This window comes from Armigeres subalbatus, chromosome 3 (assembly GCF_024139115.2).
Source record: "Armigeres subalbatus isolate Guangzhou_Male chromosome 3, GZ_Asu_2, whole genome shotgun sequence".
Classification (NCBI taxonomy): Eukaryota; Metazoa; Arthropoda; class Insecta; order Diptera; family Culicidae; genus Armigeres; species Armigeres subalbatus.
In genome coordinates, this window is record NC_085141.1 from 109,993,864 (window position 1) to 110,010,907 (window position 17,044).

The 17,044-nt window shown below is 39.5% G+C and overlaps 2 protein-coding genes across 7 annotated transcripts in view; one reads left to right on the forward strand and one right to left on the reverse strand.

The window, feature by feature from the left end:
* Nucleotides 1-17,044, reverse strand: part of LOC134225474 (maternal protein pumilio) — a 432,855-nt gene that overhangs the window by 381,458 nt on the left and 34,353 nt on the right. The window lies entirely within an intron of this gene.
* LOC134219704 (small ubiquitin-related modifier 2-A-like) lies at nucleotides 10,184-10,611 on the forward strand. Its single transcript, XM_062698541.1, has one exon. The coding sequence runs from the start codon at nucleotides 10,271-10,273 to the stop codon at nucleotides 10,556-10,558; it is 288 nt and encodes a 95-aa protein (XP_062554525.1). The 5' UTR covers nucleotides 10,184-10,270; the 3' UTR covers nucleotides 10,559-10,611.

Consider the following 17,044-nt stretch of genomic DNA (forward strand, 5'->3'; position numbering starts at 1 on the left):
GAGATGACCCATTCTCACCCCCGATGGCGGCACTAAAGTACTCTAAAGGATGCCGAAAAAGTTTGCTGAAGAAGGTACGTTGCTCAACGTCTGCAAAACAAGTTATAATTCTTCGAGATTGTTCAAACCATATGCAAAAAATCGTTTATGCCGAACTACCTGGACTACGTAGTGATTCACGTCAATCATCAATCCGCTATTAAAACCGCTAAGAGCAAAAATGCAAAAAATGAACGCTTTCCCATACTAATCTCCATATAAATTTCAAACGCGATTCGGAAAGCGGACACAAAATCAATCGAGCACATATTCAGCACAGCTGATTGGGGTCCCAAAACGACACAGAAAAACCTTGATCTCACTTGATAAGAGGCTCATGTTCGGCGATATGTCCCTTACGACCTACTTTGCTGTCGACCAAACGACATTTTTGGCAAAACCATTTTCGTCCTGATCAACGAGCAATTCGGCTAGATGACTTTCTGGTTACCATGTTTTTCGAGTCAAGTGCAAGACATAAGGATAACAAGGATAACAAAATCGTTCGGAAAGGTCTCTTATATTTTAGTTTTCTTTCCCTCAAATACATTCAATCTACACTAAAAGCATTCTAAGTAGTTAAAACAGTGACCTATTCTCACCCCCATTTCACCAATTGTCACCCCGACGACGCACAATGGCGGAAACACGGACAAAACCTCACTTTTTTTCGTTCGTTTCGCGAAACTCGTATTTTTTTTTAACTTCACGCGAATATTAAATGAACTGATTCCAAAATTAGATGATTATAGCTTGTAAATTTAATATTTGGTGGCTTTTTGAAGTTTATGCTGTAAAGCATCGTTCGGGAGATGTATGGAAAAAGAAAATTTGACTAAAGTCCCAAAATTAATCATTGGTGAAAGATTCGAGCAACATAGGTTTTGTCTGGCATTTGTATTGGGGCCTGCCACTGTGCGACTGTAGAAAAACAATTTTTCAAATCTAGAAAGACTTTAATGCTTGAAAGAACGTATCATTCAACGGATCACAACCGCATCGGAAATCCCTGGGACATGATGAATGGTAGAACTCGAAAAAAATATAAATAATTTATAATAATGAGTTCGATTGTCTGGAAAATCGATTACTTAGGAGACTTTGTATAATTTTAAGGGAATTTATCCAAAAAATTGATGACACGACTGAAGAATCGCGGTAGTCATGCGAAGTATTGAGTTTTCCGAAAAAAAAATCATTTTTAATGGACATGAGCATGATTATAGAAAGTCATAAACACGGGAACAAAACTAAAAAGACTGCACATTAGTTGTTATGATATTTAAATAAAACATTGCTCTTATACCTATAGGCCCAAAACAGCGTCTGACTATATATAGTGGAATATATAGATGAGCGAAAATAAATCCTCTGTCTCCAAACGAGCTGTCAAACGTGTCTCCAAACGAGCATGACGTCACGATTTCAATGGAAACGTTAAGGGCTGTGACGTCATATGCGCGTGTGCATGGGCAAAAAAATCGACTCAGCCATGCTTTCGCTCATCTATAGATTCTACTATCTATACGTCTGACTAATAACTGGCAGCTGTACAAGACTAGACCAACATTTGAAAAGGGCGTAACAGCCAAAATTTATTCCTTCTGATTCTTTATCTTCATACATAACTATATATGTGGACGAAGAATCAAAAGGAATAAATTTTGGCTGTTACGCCCTTTTCAAATGTTGGTCTAGTCTTGTACAGCTGCCAGTTATTAGTCAGACGTATAGATAGTAGAATCTATAGATGGTCTAGAATCTATGTTGGTCTAGAAGAAATGTGGTGTCAGACACATATGGTTTGCCAGATCAAAGCAAACTGGCCCGCTCTCTCAGTATGGCGGTTTTGCTTGTTTGCAGGGGCGTCTCGTGGACTTCTGGTACACCTGTTCTACCAGCCTGTTAAAAAAATATGCATCGAGCTGAGTGGTTTCGAATGAAATTTGTGCATTTAGTTTAATATTACAACCTTTTCTTGTACAACTTAACCAAATAAAAAAGAACAAACATTTTAAATGGAAAGGATTTACAAAACAAAATTTAAAACACTCGTAAGTCGTCCGAAATCTAACTTGGTAACAGTTGACGATAACTAGATATTGCTCATAATATCTTTCAAATCGACTCTTTTCACCATTCGGGGGTACAGGATCCATCGCTTCTAGCATTTAAAAATTCTCATATATTTTGTTGTTATGACAGAAATGTAATTAACCATTATTATTAAGTATCATCATTTGATGCTACCCCAGATTGAGTCCACATTTAGAAGCTGAAATGTTTTCCAGTTATTTAATTTTTCAAAATTAGTGAAAATTATACCTTTTTCTCTTTGTTGATTGATTTTGATTATTCGTAAAAAAAAAAAAGCATTGTTTGATGTCTCTTTTGAAAACTCAAACCACAGATAACAGACATCCAGGCTAGAACAAATTTTACTCAAAAAGCTGTGTAAATCAAAGTACGTTAGAATACTGACTGTGGCAATACGTCATTTGGTGGCGCTAGGTGTCATTCATTGCGTCATGCGTACTAGCTGTCATATTTCATCAAACCATCAAACACACATTGCGCGCCAAAAAGATACCAAACCTGCCGCCTCTTCCAGCACGTGATAACTGTTGATGTTTATTTTTCATGCACTATGGAACCAACAAGGTGAAAAAAAAATCTGCAAAACGCATTTTCGTACCTTCAAACAACCTGATTCAATTGCCAAGTAAAGTTTCTGCTACCAATGCCACTTCTTATATTGTTTAATAAATAAATGCTTATAATAGTATTTTCAGATTGCGATTAGATAAAATTGTTAACTATTGTCAAAGAGAGATAGTGTTCCAAATAATGATTTACTGCCGGAAATGCTAGTTATATTATCATACACAGCCTGAATTGAATAACTAAACGGGAAATGAAAAATTGAAGAATCATGAATATACTTGAGGACAAATTATGTTTTCATCCTTTTAGTGCTTCGCAGTTCGGATGGTAAAGATTCAAAAGAAGTAACAATAATAAAAATACAAACAAAGGCGGTAGCTGCTGTTCTCAAACGAAACATCTCAGGGAACATCCATAAATTTCATAATGCTTAGAGGGGTGCCCTGAAGTGTGACAATCTATACAAAAATTCTAGGTACATAATTCATATAAAAAGTGTAACATAGGAGAGAGGAGGTGTCATACATGATCGTTTTGGCGTTACGTAATTAATGGATCTTCCCTCTTTACAAAACAAACCATGCGCTCCATGACGGCAGAGAAACCGCTTGCGTTAGTGTGAGAAAGAAACATCACATATGAAATGGGAAACAGAGTGAGGAGGAGGATCTGTTGTTTATGTCTATAGTGGGTGGTGTGGCCTAAAATTTTGACAGCTTCTTGATGAGAGAAACTATGCGATGTCAGCGCCTCCACGAGATTGCCACTTGTGTTGCGTTTCAAAACGTCTGTTAAATTCCTTACACACGATTGAAAACGGACTTGTATGTCTGTTCCCTGTGCTCAAACATTAATTCAATATTGTTCTTGATGCTGAATTGTTTCTGATGAATACCTATTTATCAGGAGAAAAAAGAAAAATAAACCATTCCCAATAATCGCAGTATAAACAAAAGCGTGCGCGGTGCGCCTTTCGGCAAACACTTCTCCTACTCAGTGACTGAGTAAAATTGTATTGCTATATCTTTCTATCCCACAGAAATTTTACTCACTTTCAAAATTATGAGTAATCCTGCTTTTGACGAAAATTGAGTAAAATTTCCGTGGGAAGAAGAGAGACAGCAATACAATTTTACTCAGTCACTGAGTAGGTGAAAGTTAGCGTAAAGCACAGCCCGACACTCTGACCGAGCACGCTAACTCTCACCTACTCAGTGACTGAGTAAAATTGTATTGCTCTCTCTTTCTATCCCACGGAAATTTTACTCAGTTCCCGTCAAAAACAGGACAACTCAAAACTATGAGTAATCCTGCTTTTGACGGAAATTGAGTAAAATTCCCGTGGGAAGAAACGAGATGGTAATACAATTTTACTCAGTCACTGAGTAGGTGAAAGTTAGCGTGAGTCTAACCGAACCGAAGGTACATCGCGCGTCGTTGATTGTTCTCGCAGCGCGTCGAACGGGTTGGACTCCTGCGCAACATAGCAGAACTTGCATCTAAACGTGCCTGTTCCGCATGCGAAAGAGGATGATGGGAGGAAACAAAGAATGGTGGCAACGCTCACGCTGGTTCTCCGCGCGCGTCGAACGAGTGAGCATACCAAGGATGATTTTTTTTTTCAAAATATTTGTCATGACGCAAAAGTTTAAATTTGACTTCTGGCAGCGCTGCTGTTGGTTCTTTATTATGAATCGTACGACTGGCAAAAACTTTCTATGTGATGTGGTGTGGTGTTATTCGTCGGAAAAACAGATATTTAACTGTAATTCGACTGTACGCCAAGCATGTGGCGTTGGGTTGATCTGTCTACGCAATATTTTGTTTCGTTAGATATTAAACCATCATTGAAAGTACTACGTGAAACTTTGTTTTAAAAATTTCACTGAGTAATTGTTTGCCCTAATAATTAATTATAAGTACATTAAGTTTCGAACTTCTGAACTAAAAATGGTTACCTGTTCCATGAACAGGTAGAACGTATGGACGAAGCGCCTCTGCTTGTTTGATACATCAAATAACTTCCTTTTAAGGACAAGCCTCACAAAAGCCACGAACAAATGTCATTTTCATTATTCCAGCTTTGCTGTGTCGCAGCATGGGTGGAATAATAATAGTGACAGTGGTGCGTGGCTTCCGTTTTGAATGGGGTGCCCTTGGAAACGTGAGTGCACTAAGTTTTGGAATCCGGGAGGCTTGTCCTTTAGACACCTTGGTTAGGACCCTGTTGGCACCCGCATGAATCGCTTCTTCCTCAAGAGTTGCAAAGGTGAAGAAAGAGGTTACAGCACTTCAGGAGGTCCGGTGGCGAGGAACAGGAGAACGGGAATTCCGCGCAGTTTATCCAATTGCGAATACCTCATTCGAGTATCACATGGTCGGGGTTCTGCTAAACCGCACCAAGCGGCTTTTTCACTGTCATGTGGTGTTTTGCTCGTAGTAGGAACATGAATAACTTTGCACATCTATTTATGCGCTTATTTGATGAATATTATCCATTTATCCTTAATTATCAACCTTGGAATTTTTTGACACAGCTACTACAGCGGCAGCGAGATGGCGGAGCATGGAGTTGGTTTCGTAGTGCTTGTAAGCAGCAGCGTCGAATCATTAGATGGAGGCCGGTAAGTGATCGCATTTGCGTGTTGAAAATTGAGGACAAGATCTTTAACTACAGTTTGATCAAAGCATACGCACCAACCAATGACAAACCAGATGATGTGAAGGACGAGTTCTATGAGCGTCTAGACAAGACCTACACGGAGAATGCCCAACACGTGACGTGAAATGTGTCATCGGTGGCGCAAATGCACTGATCAGAAGCGAAGAGTTCTTTCGTCCAGTCATTGGAAAGGAGAGCCTCCACGCAACTACCAATGACAACGGCCTGAGGCTAGTCAATTTTGCCGCAGCCAAAGGAATGGCTATTTGTAGCACTTATTTTGCACGCAAGAATATGGCAATGGCACAATGTTCTCAAATCGATCATGTTTTGATGAACGGTCGGAACATCGACACTGGCCACTATCTGGTGGTATGTAAGATTCGCGCAAAGCTGTCCAGCATCACCGGTTCGAGGCGTGAGAGAAGCATGCGGCTAAACATACAGCGACTGTCGGGCTAGGGCATTGCGGACTAATTCGCTATTAAGCTCGACGAAAAAAATCATGAAAAACCGTTGAGAAATGATCGACTTATCATTCTCCGAAACCTATCAATTTTTTGTGAAGGTCTCAGTTTTCCAAATTATGAACTTTACCCAGATATCCGTATTGAAAACAAAGACGTAGTTCTACGTCAAAAAATAATAATGTGCTTAATGTCCTTTTACGGCGTCAAACGGCGCAAAATGTGTGTTTCGATTTTCTCTTCTTTTGCTGTTTCTTAACATTTTAGATACAGAAATAATGAATTCGGTATGCTATTATTCCTAAAAAAAAATCACGGTTTAATGATCTGTGTTGAACACAACAACATAATCATGATGAAATCGCTTGTCGGTTGCATCAAAGGCGGTTCCTAGTTGTGGAAATGTTTTTTTTTCCTGGATTAATGATGAAATTAGTGAAAAGGGAGCGTCCACGCTTAGAGGAGGGGAGGTTGAGCGAAATGTGACAATTTATACACAATTTTCTGATGTTTCATCCAAAGAGTTTGACACAGGGGGGAGGGGGGGTTGAAAATGCCCAATTTTGCTTTATGTAATTAATGGGTTTTCCCAAACAAACAGTGGCGTTTCCCTAATCTCAAACTAACTGTGAATTTTAATTTCAAGAAATTGTATGAAGAAATGCATAGAATAACTAGATTTTGATATGTTTAAACGACTCTGATAGTTTTATTTTTCATTTGGGCTCGAAATATCAAAATTTTCATTAATTGTATCAATGCACGGGTGAAAAGTAAGGTTACGCGACGCCGCCACTAAAATAAAGATTTCCATGGGATTCCTTATTTTGCTAATATGCGCAATCCAGAATAATAGGGTTACGATAGAAATCTCCGACGGCGTCTATTTTCTGTCATATAATAAAAAAAACCAAAGACAGCCACAATTTTATTTATTATAATTCCTTCGTGTCAAAACATGATTGTGGGGTCAGTGTATCTACTTATGAAAAATGTTATGAAACATTATAGCAAACAGATTTTACTTTGTTAGGTCAAAGCACATGACGGGAATCAAAGGTAGAAATTCGGGAATGGTTTTCAATTTGGGCGTACATGATTTCGTAAACAAATCTCGGGTACTTATTCAAAAGGACGTATGTGATTTTGTAAACAAAGATTCAAACGGTGATATGTCCAATCTGACAGCACTTCCACGCAAACCATCACCACAGACAGATAGGGGAAGCATTCGGCTATCTGTTGGTGGTGTTGGTTTGCGTGGGAGTGCCATCAGATTGGACGTCGCCGTTTGAATCTATGTTTATAAAACCACATACGTCCTTTTGAATGAGTACCCGAGAAATATTGGAATACAAATTCCTCCTAAAACAGGCATTTTCTAAGCTTTCCTCTATCAGGTAAGGAAATCGGTTTAGAAAAACGCTTGCATTCTACAAAATTCATAAAGTCATGTTTGTTTACAAAATAAGTTACGCTCAAACCGCAGGGCTGGTAGCGACCGAAGCCACTCAAAATAGTGACTTTAGTGACCAAAGCTGACGAAAAAAGGGACCAAATAGTGCCTTTTAGTTACAGAAAAAGTGACTTCGAATTTCAATTGCAGGTTCGATGAGACGAAATCAAGCGTTTTTGGGTCGAAGGAGAATATTTTTTTTGTAATTTGTGGCGGAAAACATCTTTCACTCGGCACTCTTTTCTCTTAGAACGAGCTCAGAAGAAAAATGAAAATCGTACTCGGTAACATTTATCTACTCAGTGACTAAGTAAAATTATTTCCCTCTCTTTTAATCCCACGGAAATTTTACGCAATATCAGTAAAAATCAGGACAACTTAAAACTATGAGTAGTCTGCAAGCAAATCAAATTTTTACGCCACTGGAAGTGATCGAAATTTAGTTATCAATCTTAACACCTGTTTTTCTTTCCTTAAAATTATTTCTCGGCGAATATCTGCGTAAATGAGCATTCTCTTCTCGTGAGAATAAGTGAAAATTACGATCATTGGATTAGCTGCCTACTTAAGAAAGATGCAGAGAACTCTAACGATTTGTCATAGGTGCCACGGATGTTTTTGAAATTTTTAGTGCGACAGGAACAACAGTAGGATCGTTTCGGCAGAAAACGATACAAAAATTATGAAGATTAATGTACTACGAGCTTGGGATTGAACGCTCGACCTTTTGCTTGTAATGAGGACCATGCACTCTGAATTTTTAAATATTTTTACTCCAAAATACGCAGATTTTCCGAATTGAGGTGCGTATTCATGAACGATTTTTGCTATGGAATTCGACAGCGCATGCAATCTTCAAAATTGGGGAGACTTGATCGCCTTTCTATGATATCTACTCAATAAATATTTGTTTAGAGCAAACCGTTCATTACATCTGTCAAAATCTACAAAAAAGCCGCTTGAGAACAAATTATATTTTCTTGAATTTTTTAGAAAAATGTTTATATGGATGCCTAATGACAGATAAAGTCTCCTCAAATTGAGGCAACAACTCAAAATTCAAATATCCTGAAGTTGTGGTGGAATGATGGCATTTTTATCAGTGAAGATCATTTAGCATATTTATGGTCACTCCTGACGGAATCCAATTTTCAAAGTACTCGAGTTTTCAAGGGCACACCATTCGATACGGAAGCAACGCAGAACTGTCATTTTTATTTTTCACGCATGCTGCGACGCAGCAAAGCTGAAAAAATAAAAATGACAGTTATGCGTTGCTTTAGTATCGAATGGTGTGCCCTTGAAAACTCGAGTACTTTGAAAATTGGATTCCGTCAGGAGTGACCTTATGGATTTGTGCTGTGAAAAAATGATAGCATTTGTAACATATGCACTTTGGTTGATTTTGTAAATCGTTTGTTAATCCTCCCCACAAACTCAATAATTTCCAGCTTACCACAGATAAGCAAGATAGTAAAGCCTGTTTTACTGTTGTGGAGTGTTACAAATATGCGATCATGGGCAGTTTTTTAGTTCTTGGTAAAACAGGGGAGAATCAAGTCCTCTCACCTTCCCCTACTGCATAAAGTTTGAGTTAAAAAAAAACTCTAAATCGACAGGTCTCCTGCTTGCATTACTGTATACCAATTTATAAACTGTGAGGTAAAACACCTTCAATTAGCTACTGGTGAAATGAAAATAGGAGCAGCGAGTTAAATGGCTGGCGATGTTTCAGAGTGATCCTTTTTCCAAGATCCGTAATTTCATTTCCGCCATAAACAAAACAGCTTCCGATGGATAAAGCTTTATAAAAAAATCTTAGTCAATAGTTTCAAAATAGTTGAAAATTGTGACTTTTTGCGAGAAAAAGTGACTTTAGTGACTTGAGGTCGAAAAAAGAGACTTTTTAGTGACTAGCCCGAAAAAAGTGACCAAGTCACTAAAAAGTGACCCGCTACCAGGCCTGAAACCGCAAATCGGTTCCAAATTATGAGAATCATTTTGGGAATCTCGGGCTCATTCAGTAGCCGCAAAGTTGCGAAGGCCCACGACCTTTAGAAGCACCTGTTCAGCGTACTAAGGGTCGTGGGTTTGAGTCCCATTGAAGAAAAGTTCTCAACTACAATACATTTTTCAAATCAAAATCTTCCACATAATATGTACATTATGTGGAAGATTTTGATTTGACAAATGTATTGTAGTTAACCAGTTAACCCGTTCTAGCTATCTTGTTTGCAAGTTTGATACTCACTCAACTGGCTATTATTGTTTGCTCCAATGATGCTATCAACATGTCTTCTTCTTGGCTTTACATTCCTACTGGAACTTGACCTGCTCTTCAACTTAATGTTCTACGGCTTTGCTCGCAAGGCTAACTGGAGATCAACATTAATTTCATAAAAATAACTAAAACCACCCGGTTTGTAAATAAATAAATGTGAGCTATGCGGGTACGTTGACGGTATTTAACAAACAAGGAATTATTGAGTAACTTTATTTTAGTATCGATTTCTTAACCTCAATCTACCTGTTCAACGAATTCATATTTACAAAATATTTGCGCGTAAATGCATGGAACAAGTAGATTATGATTAGCGTAATCAGCTTTGGTAATCTTATTTTCTGTTTGGCCTGTCAAAATATTAAAATTTTCTATTTTTGTGTCGTTGGACAGGTAAAAAGTGAGGTTTCGAGACGCCACTGCTTTATTTGTTGAGATTAGCAAACATTTTGTTTGTAAGTTTTAATAATTTCAAATCAGCTTGGGGTACTACAAACCAAAGAAACACTGAAAGAATTACCCACGAAGGTAGATAAATCAGATAGTTTATCGGTAGATAAATTCCAAAGGGATATTTCTTTCACTGATTACCTGCCGCTATATAAAAAGGAATCCACCTGTGGGAGAGCGTCAGTGCCAAGTGATCCAGTGAAAACATCTAATCACCAAATAGATTTTTAAGTGCATCCCACACAACCACCATGTCAGACGAGAAAAAGGATACCAAAGATTCGGGAACCGAACACATCAACCTGAAGGTTCTGGGCCAGGACAACGCCGTGGTGCAGTTCAAAATTAAGAAACAAACCCCGCTACGAAAACTGATGAATGCCTATTGCGACCGTGCCGGCCTGTCGATGCAGGTGGTCCGCTTCCGGTTCGATGGGCAGCCAATCAACGAGGGCGATACCCCGACGACACTGGAGATGGAGGAAGGCGACACCATCGAGGTGTATCAGCAACAAACTGGAGGATATTTTTATGTCTAAATTACGTCCAAGTGCGTGTATTTGATGGTAAAATAAATGGCATTCTAAACTAGTTTTGAGGGTTTTCTTCATTTGGAGTTCACAATTCACCATCAAAAGTTGAATAGGCCTTGAATAGCTAAAAAATCTCTATCAGTTTTAATTAGTGTACGCAAGCGAATTTCTTGGGGGTTCTCATCATGTAAGGATTATTTTTATACAATTCTCGCTTAACTTTTCAAAAGGACCTAAGTAACATTTTTTTCATGAATTAATTTGAATAGCGCAATCAACATAACAACATGAAAGCTATTGTTTGCAGCATTCAAATTAATTCTTGAAAAAAATGTTACTTAGGTCCTTTTGAAAAGTTAAGCGAGTATTCATATTTTTACATATCAATGCGAGCAAAGAACCAAAATTTTGAACTAAAACTGATATTTAATTTCGTGTTTACACATATAGAAAATCATTAATGTAATATGACTTATAACATAATAACAAACGCTAATTGGTTTTGGCTACACAGAATATACCGTTCCGTTCGATAAGCAGGCCCGGATAAAAATCTACAGTGCTACTCCCACAGTCAATATAAAAGCGCACAATATGAAAACAATTAAATGACGGGTATTCCCGAAATAGACAAAACAGAAGCTTCCCCCGGAAAACGTCAGGATGTGAATATTCCTGCACATGAACGAGCGTAACAAAAAAGATCCCTTACGGATGCTACATGTTCACCATACACGTGAACACATCTTCGTATCCATGAGACGACCCAGTAAACATTCGAACCCTTTTTCGAGAGATAGAAAAAGTGACTCATCTTATATATGGAAACTATGAAGAATGTTTTTCTGTCGCACAAACACATACCCACACGAGACAATCCACTGTCGGTCCGTGTCGGTCGTCCCCGAGCGGTGGCGACGTTATTGGCCCTGTAGAACCTCTGTGTGTCTGTTTTTCAACCTTCCCACGAAGCACCAGCCAGCAACAACGACAGGAGAACGTTGCCCTATTTATGTGGCATGGAGAGTATTATAATTTTGCGCCGCTACCTCGCCCACCATCTCGTGTCGGCCGTGGGCCATGCAGCAGTCAGTGTACCTAGTCTCCTCAACCATTTCTACTGATGCCGACCCGGTGCGGTGAGATGCGACGGGATGGGAAAGTTTCCAAGGATACGTCGTGTCTAGGCTCGATATCAGAGTATCAGCATCAGTAGGCAAACCTGACAGGGAAGACGGAATCGTTTCTAGGTTCGATTTCCGTTCTTTCGTTTGTTTTTCTACAATGGAATTTTGTGGTTTTGAGTTGTATTTTTGTGATTATTTATTCGGGATTTATAGCTTTGTTAAACTTAACATTTCTTTTCATTTCGATGCGTTATGGTAGGGTCTTAGACAGGGTTTGCAGAAATCGTTCTCAATAGATAACGAACTAGGATAAAAGAGAGGCAAAAAATGTTCCGAATCATAACAAGCCATGATAACAAATTTATCAAACTTGTATACCAGCGCGAAAAAACAGAATCGGATAGGCAGCCCCCACATAAAAATGGTGGCTCTCGCTTTGTTTTCGCTCATTTCGTGTTGGTTGATGCACAGCTGTGCAGAACAAGTTGAAATGCATCTTCAAAACCAGTGCTCCCCGCATTTGGAGCTTTCTAAAAGAAATATAGCCTTCCGAATCAGTTCTCTATCATGACAACTTGCGAAAAAAGTCTCTCTCGGGATGCTACATATCGTATATGTATACAGAGATGATAAGTGAGAGACTTGTTCATTCTCTTTAAGATTCAATCCCTGGTCTTAGATACTTTCAAGTGGTGTGTGAAGGAGTAAATCTGGTCATATGGTCAGACTCAGTGGCAGTGAAACTGATAATATAAAACGTACGCTAGGCACCTTTATTCCTGTTGTGCTTATGGGACTAAAAATGAAGTCAACTAATAATGAAAATTCTAATAATGTTGAGAAAGAGGTGATAACGATATGGTGGCAAGTCAGAGAAGGTGCTCGTCGATTGCGAAATCGATTGGGCCACTCTGAAGAAAGTCATCAAGTAGCGATGACTGTCCATGATAAGGAGGTAATGCGAGAAAGGATGGATGTGATCGGGTCCTTGCATAACCACTCAAACTAAGCCGGAGCTAAGACGAGTTTCGGAGCTTCGGCAACGTATGGCTGTCCTTAGCGCGACAGTTAGCCAAAAAACTGTACGCGACATTTTTACTTTTTTTTCTCTTCATTGGCAAACTGTTTCTTGCTGCTGCGTGAGAATCTTGTGCGTCGGTGCTGTCAGAATTATCGTGAGCTTTCTTGTTTCGGCTCGTGCGCATCGCAAACAGAACGAACGAACTACCTGCACACCGAGCAAAAACACGATCAAACGCACATTAATTGATTTACTTCTCGACCGCATAAAGCACAGCGATACCGGATCGTGCGAAGTGTCTAAGAACCGAGCAGGAACACTCCTCACCATTCCTGTCCGGTGGCATATGTGGAGGAGGATCGCGTTTTAGACGGCCGAAACGACGCGCATCACTAAAATACGATCATCCAAAAGAAATTATCTTTGTTGCCCATCGACGAGAAAAAATATTACACCATACATGCTCGGTGTCGGATGCAAACTGTTCGGAAAGATGATTCTTGTCCTGCGTATAAAAAGTTGACAGAAGAGGTGCTGGGTGATGGAATTCAGATAAGATCCCTATGTTAGCCCTGTAAAATTAGACCAGTGTAAAAGGGCTGGGTTAAATCACCGAAGCTGGAGATCTGTTAGGCGCACTAAAAATCAATGCGGAGTCGAAATCTACAATTACGAAGGAGTTATGCCAGAGGCGACTCGTCCATACGTTCTACCTGTTCATGGAACAGGTAACCATTTTTAGGTCAGAAGTAGGAAATTAATTTCTTGGCAAATAATTTACCCAGTAATTGTTTTTTAAACAAAGTTTCACGTAATATTTCCAATGATTTTAACATCTAAACATCTAAAGAAACAAAATATTTCGTAGGCAGATCAAGTTAACGCAACATGCTTGGCGTAGAGTCAAATTGCAGCTAAATGTGTGTTTTTCCGACACACCACACCACATCACATATAGAAAGCTTTTGCCAGTCGTACGATCCATAATGAAGAACCAACAGCAGCGCTGCCAGAAGTCAAATTTAAAGTTTTGCGCCATGACAAATGATTTGAAATAACTTCCTCCTTGGTATTGCTCACTCGTTTTCCGCGCGCAGAGAACCAGCATGAGCGTTGCCAGCTTTCTTCATTTCCTCACATCATCCTCTTTCGCATGAGAAGCAAGCACGTTCAGATGCAAGTTCTGCTATGCGCGCAGGAGTCAAACCCGTTCGACGCGCTGCGAGAACAATCAACGACGCGACGCACCTTCGGTTAGACTCGATCGGAGCAAGATTTTTTTATGTATACAGGTTATCCGACTTGTCAATATCCCCAACTCAGCCATCTTGGATTTTTGTATGGAATTTATGCTCGTTTGTTTACGTTTTGCACTGAAAATGTATGTTTCCCCCCGCGCTGGTTATTCCCATCTACTGACGAAGTCGGATAACCTGTACATAAAAAAAATCTTGGGTCGGAGTGTCTGGCTGTGCTTTGCCGAAAGGCGCTCCGCGCACGCTTTCGTTCCTACTCCGATGATTGGGAACAGTTTGTTTTTCTTTTTTCTCCTGACCTGATGATGCAATGCATCAAGAGCAATATCAAATTAATGTTTGCGTTTTCAAAAGAGACATTAAAATAATGCTTTTTTTACGAATACTCAAAATCAATCAACATAGAGAAAAAGGTATAGTTTTCATTAAATTTGAAAAATTAAATAACTGGAACACATTTCAGCTTCTAAATGTGACTCATTGATCGTCACAATCTGGGGTAGCATCAAACAATAATAATTTTATATTAATAATGGTTAATAACATTAAATATAATTTTCTTTTGTAGCAACAAAATATGTGAGAGTTTAAATATTAGCGGCGATGGGTCCCGTGTACCCCGAATGGTGGAATGAGCCGATTTGAAAGATCTCTATAATGAGCAATATTCAGTTATTGCCAACTTTTACCAAGTTAGATTTTAGACGACTTGCGAGAGTTTAAAATTTTAAGTACATCTAAATTTAAAACATTGTTGTAACAAAAGAGATTAAGGTCACTCCTGACGGAATCCAAGTTTCAAAGTGCTTGCGTTTTCGGGGGCACACCACTCGATACGGAGGCGGCGCACAACTGTCATTTTTGTTGATTTAGCTTTGCTTCGTCGCAGCATGCGTGAAACAATAAAAATGACAGTTATGCGATGCTTCCGTATGAGTGGTGTGCCCCCGAAAACGCGAGCACTTTGAAACTTGGATTCCGTCAGGAGTGACCGTAATATGTTAATATGCTATTTATTGTTTTGTAAATCATTTCTATTTAAATTCTTTTTTTTTCTAATATTTGTTTAAGTTGTACAAGAAAAGGTTGTAATATTAGATTAAATGCACAACTTTCATTGGAAACCGCTCAGCTTGATGAATATTTTTGAGCAGGATGGTAGAACAGGTGTACCAAAAGTCCACGAGACGCCCCTGAGTTATGCGGGTATCCAAGGCTAAATTGAAAATAGGCTGTTCAATATGTACAGTGGACATTATTCAACCATTTCCGACCTTTTTCAAGTCTGGGGCTACGGTCAAAAAACCTAAGCTTGTGGACCGAACAACAGCAAGTTATGCCGGAGGTGCATTGCCAAGCTCGCACCAGTCAGGCCACATTAAGGACCAAGGTGTTTGATCTACTCCAATGGCGTAGACAACAAACACACCACTGCAGTGGGGACTGGTGGACAGGCCTGTTCAAGTTATTGACGTGCTCGAGCATACAATAACACAAATGAACTTGAAGCCAACTGGCTTTAAACGATGCACGAAGATAATCGCCTGAAAACCGGTGGCCACAGGGGAGACTTGAAATCCCGAGTAGTAGACTACGACAGTCGCCTTTCCAACGATAAAGGTCGTACTCTGCTTGAGTAGTTGCGATATTAATGTGGTCCTGCAGCACGATGGTAGTGCACCAGCTTTCAGAGAATGAAGAGGCACGTCGTAAATTAATGTAACGTTTTGCAGTAGAAAGCTGCAACGTGCTAGAACAGAAGACGACAGAACAGATCGACAGCATCAGACCGCATCGTGCTTTCGTGCTGTGCGGTTCTTTTCTCTCTTTGCTGAAGAAAGTTTTTAATACTACCCGAAGTTATTTTAATTTCAACAGTGCTTCTCAGCGCGATTTGTACCTACTGACCCCGTTATGATTTTTGCTTGGACCCGTGCCTTCGTTTTACGTTGATCCCGTTTGCGGAAGTAAAATTCCGACAATCTCCTTCAGAAGGTCACGTCTCCACGCTCAGCAATGGGCATTAATTAAACAAGAGGAAGGGTAAGTTTCTGAATTCTCCACTTCCTTCTAAGAAACAAGCTTTCAAGACCGTCGTGCCAAAGGGAGGAAACAATAGAAGAAAGCTGGAAACTTCAGATATTCCTTCTAACTCTCACATTGAAAATAATTCTTCTCATTTCGAACTGAGCAATCAGTTCGATTTGATTCATGACGAAATTGAGCAAATCGAATCTACCTCTAGCCCAGATGATTCGATCCATGCGAAAAAGCAAAGGATTCCGCCAATTGTGGTATCTGTTGCCGAGTTTTCTGGCTTTAGGAATGAGATTTTGAGTAACCTTCAGGGGATCAAAGTTTCATTTCAGATTGCCAGGAAGGGTGACTGCCGCGTTTTGCCGGGATCCTTTGACGATCGCAAACGTCTTCTTCAGTATTTATCTGAGAAGCGGCATAAATTCTTCACATACGACGACAAAACTGAGCGATTGTTCAAACTCGTCTAGAAAGGTCTCCCCAGTGATGATAAATCACTGGATTAGATTTAAATTTTAATTTCTCTATTACTTGGATTTTCATCAGTCCAAGTAATTAAGATGAAAAAGAAATCTCGCTCTGGTACTTCCCAGAGTCAGAGGGGTATTTCTCAAGAATTTTATTTAGTTCACTTTAACAAAAGTGAACTAAATAATATGAAAAGTTCGGAAAACTCCTGTATTATGTCCCATGTCCGTGTTACATGGGAACATTTCCGCAGGTCTGGGGGAAATTTTCAAAACCCCACTCAGTGCTGTAAGTGCCAAAAGTGGGGTCACGGAACTAAACATTGCCACATGGATGCCAAATGGAACTTCCCAAGCCAAGGACGCCTGTCCTGTGAGAGAAGATTCCAATAAATTTAAGTGCCCAAATTATGGGGGCAATCATAAATCCAATTTCTGGGAATGCCCTTTGCGCGAAAAAGTGTTGAATTCCCGTGCAAAATTGATGACGGGAAATTCCAATAGGATCCCAGATTCGCCGGGTAAACATATTTCAAACGCTCAAAATCCGCAATCATTTGCCGGTCGAGCAATTCATGCCCACC

What these genes read in the sequence shown, in the direction of transcription:
- LOC134219704 (XM_062698541.1), top strand. Translation starts at nt 10,271, where the DNA reads ATGTCAGACGAGAAAAAGGATACCAAAGATTCGGGAACCGAACACATC.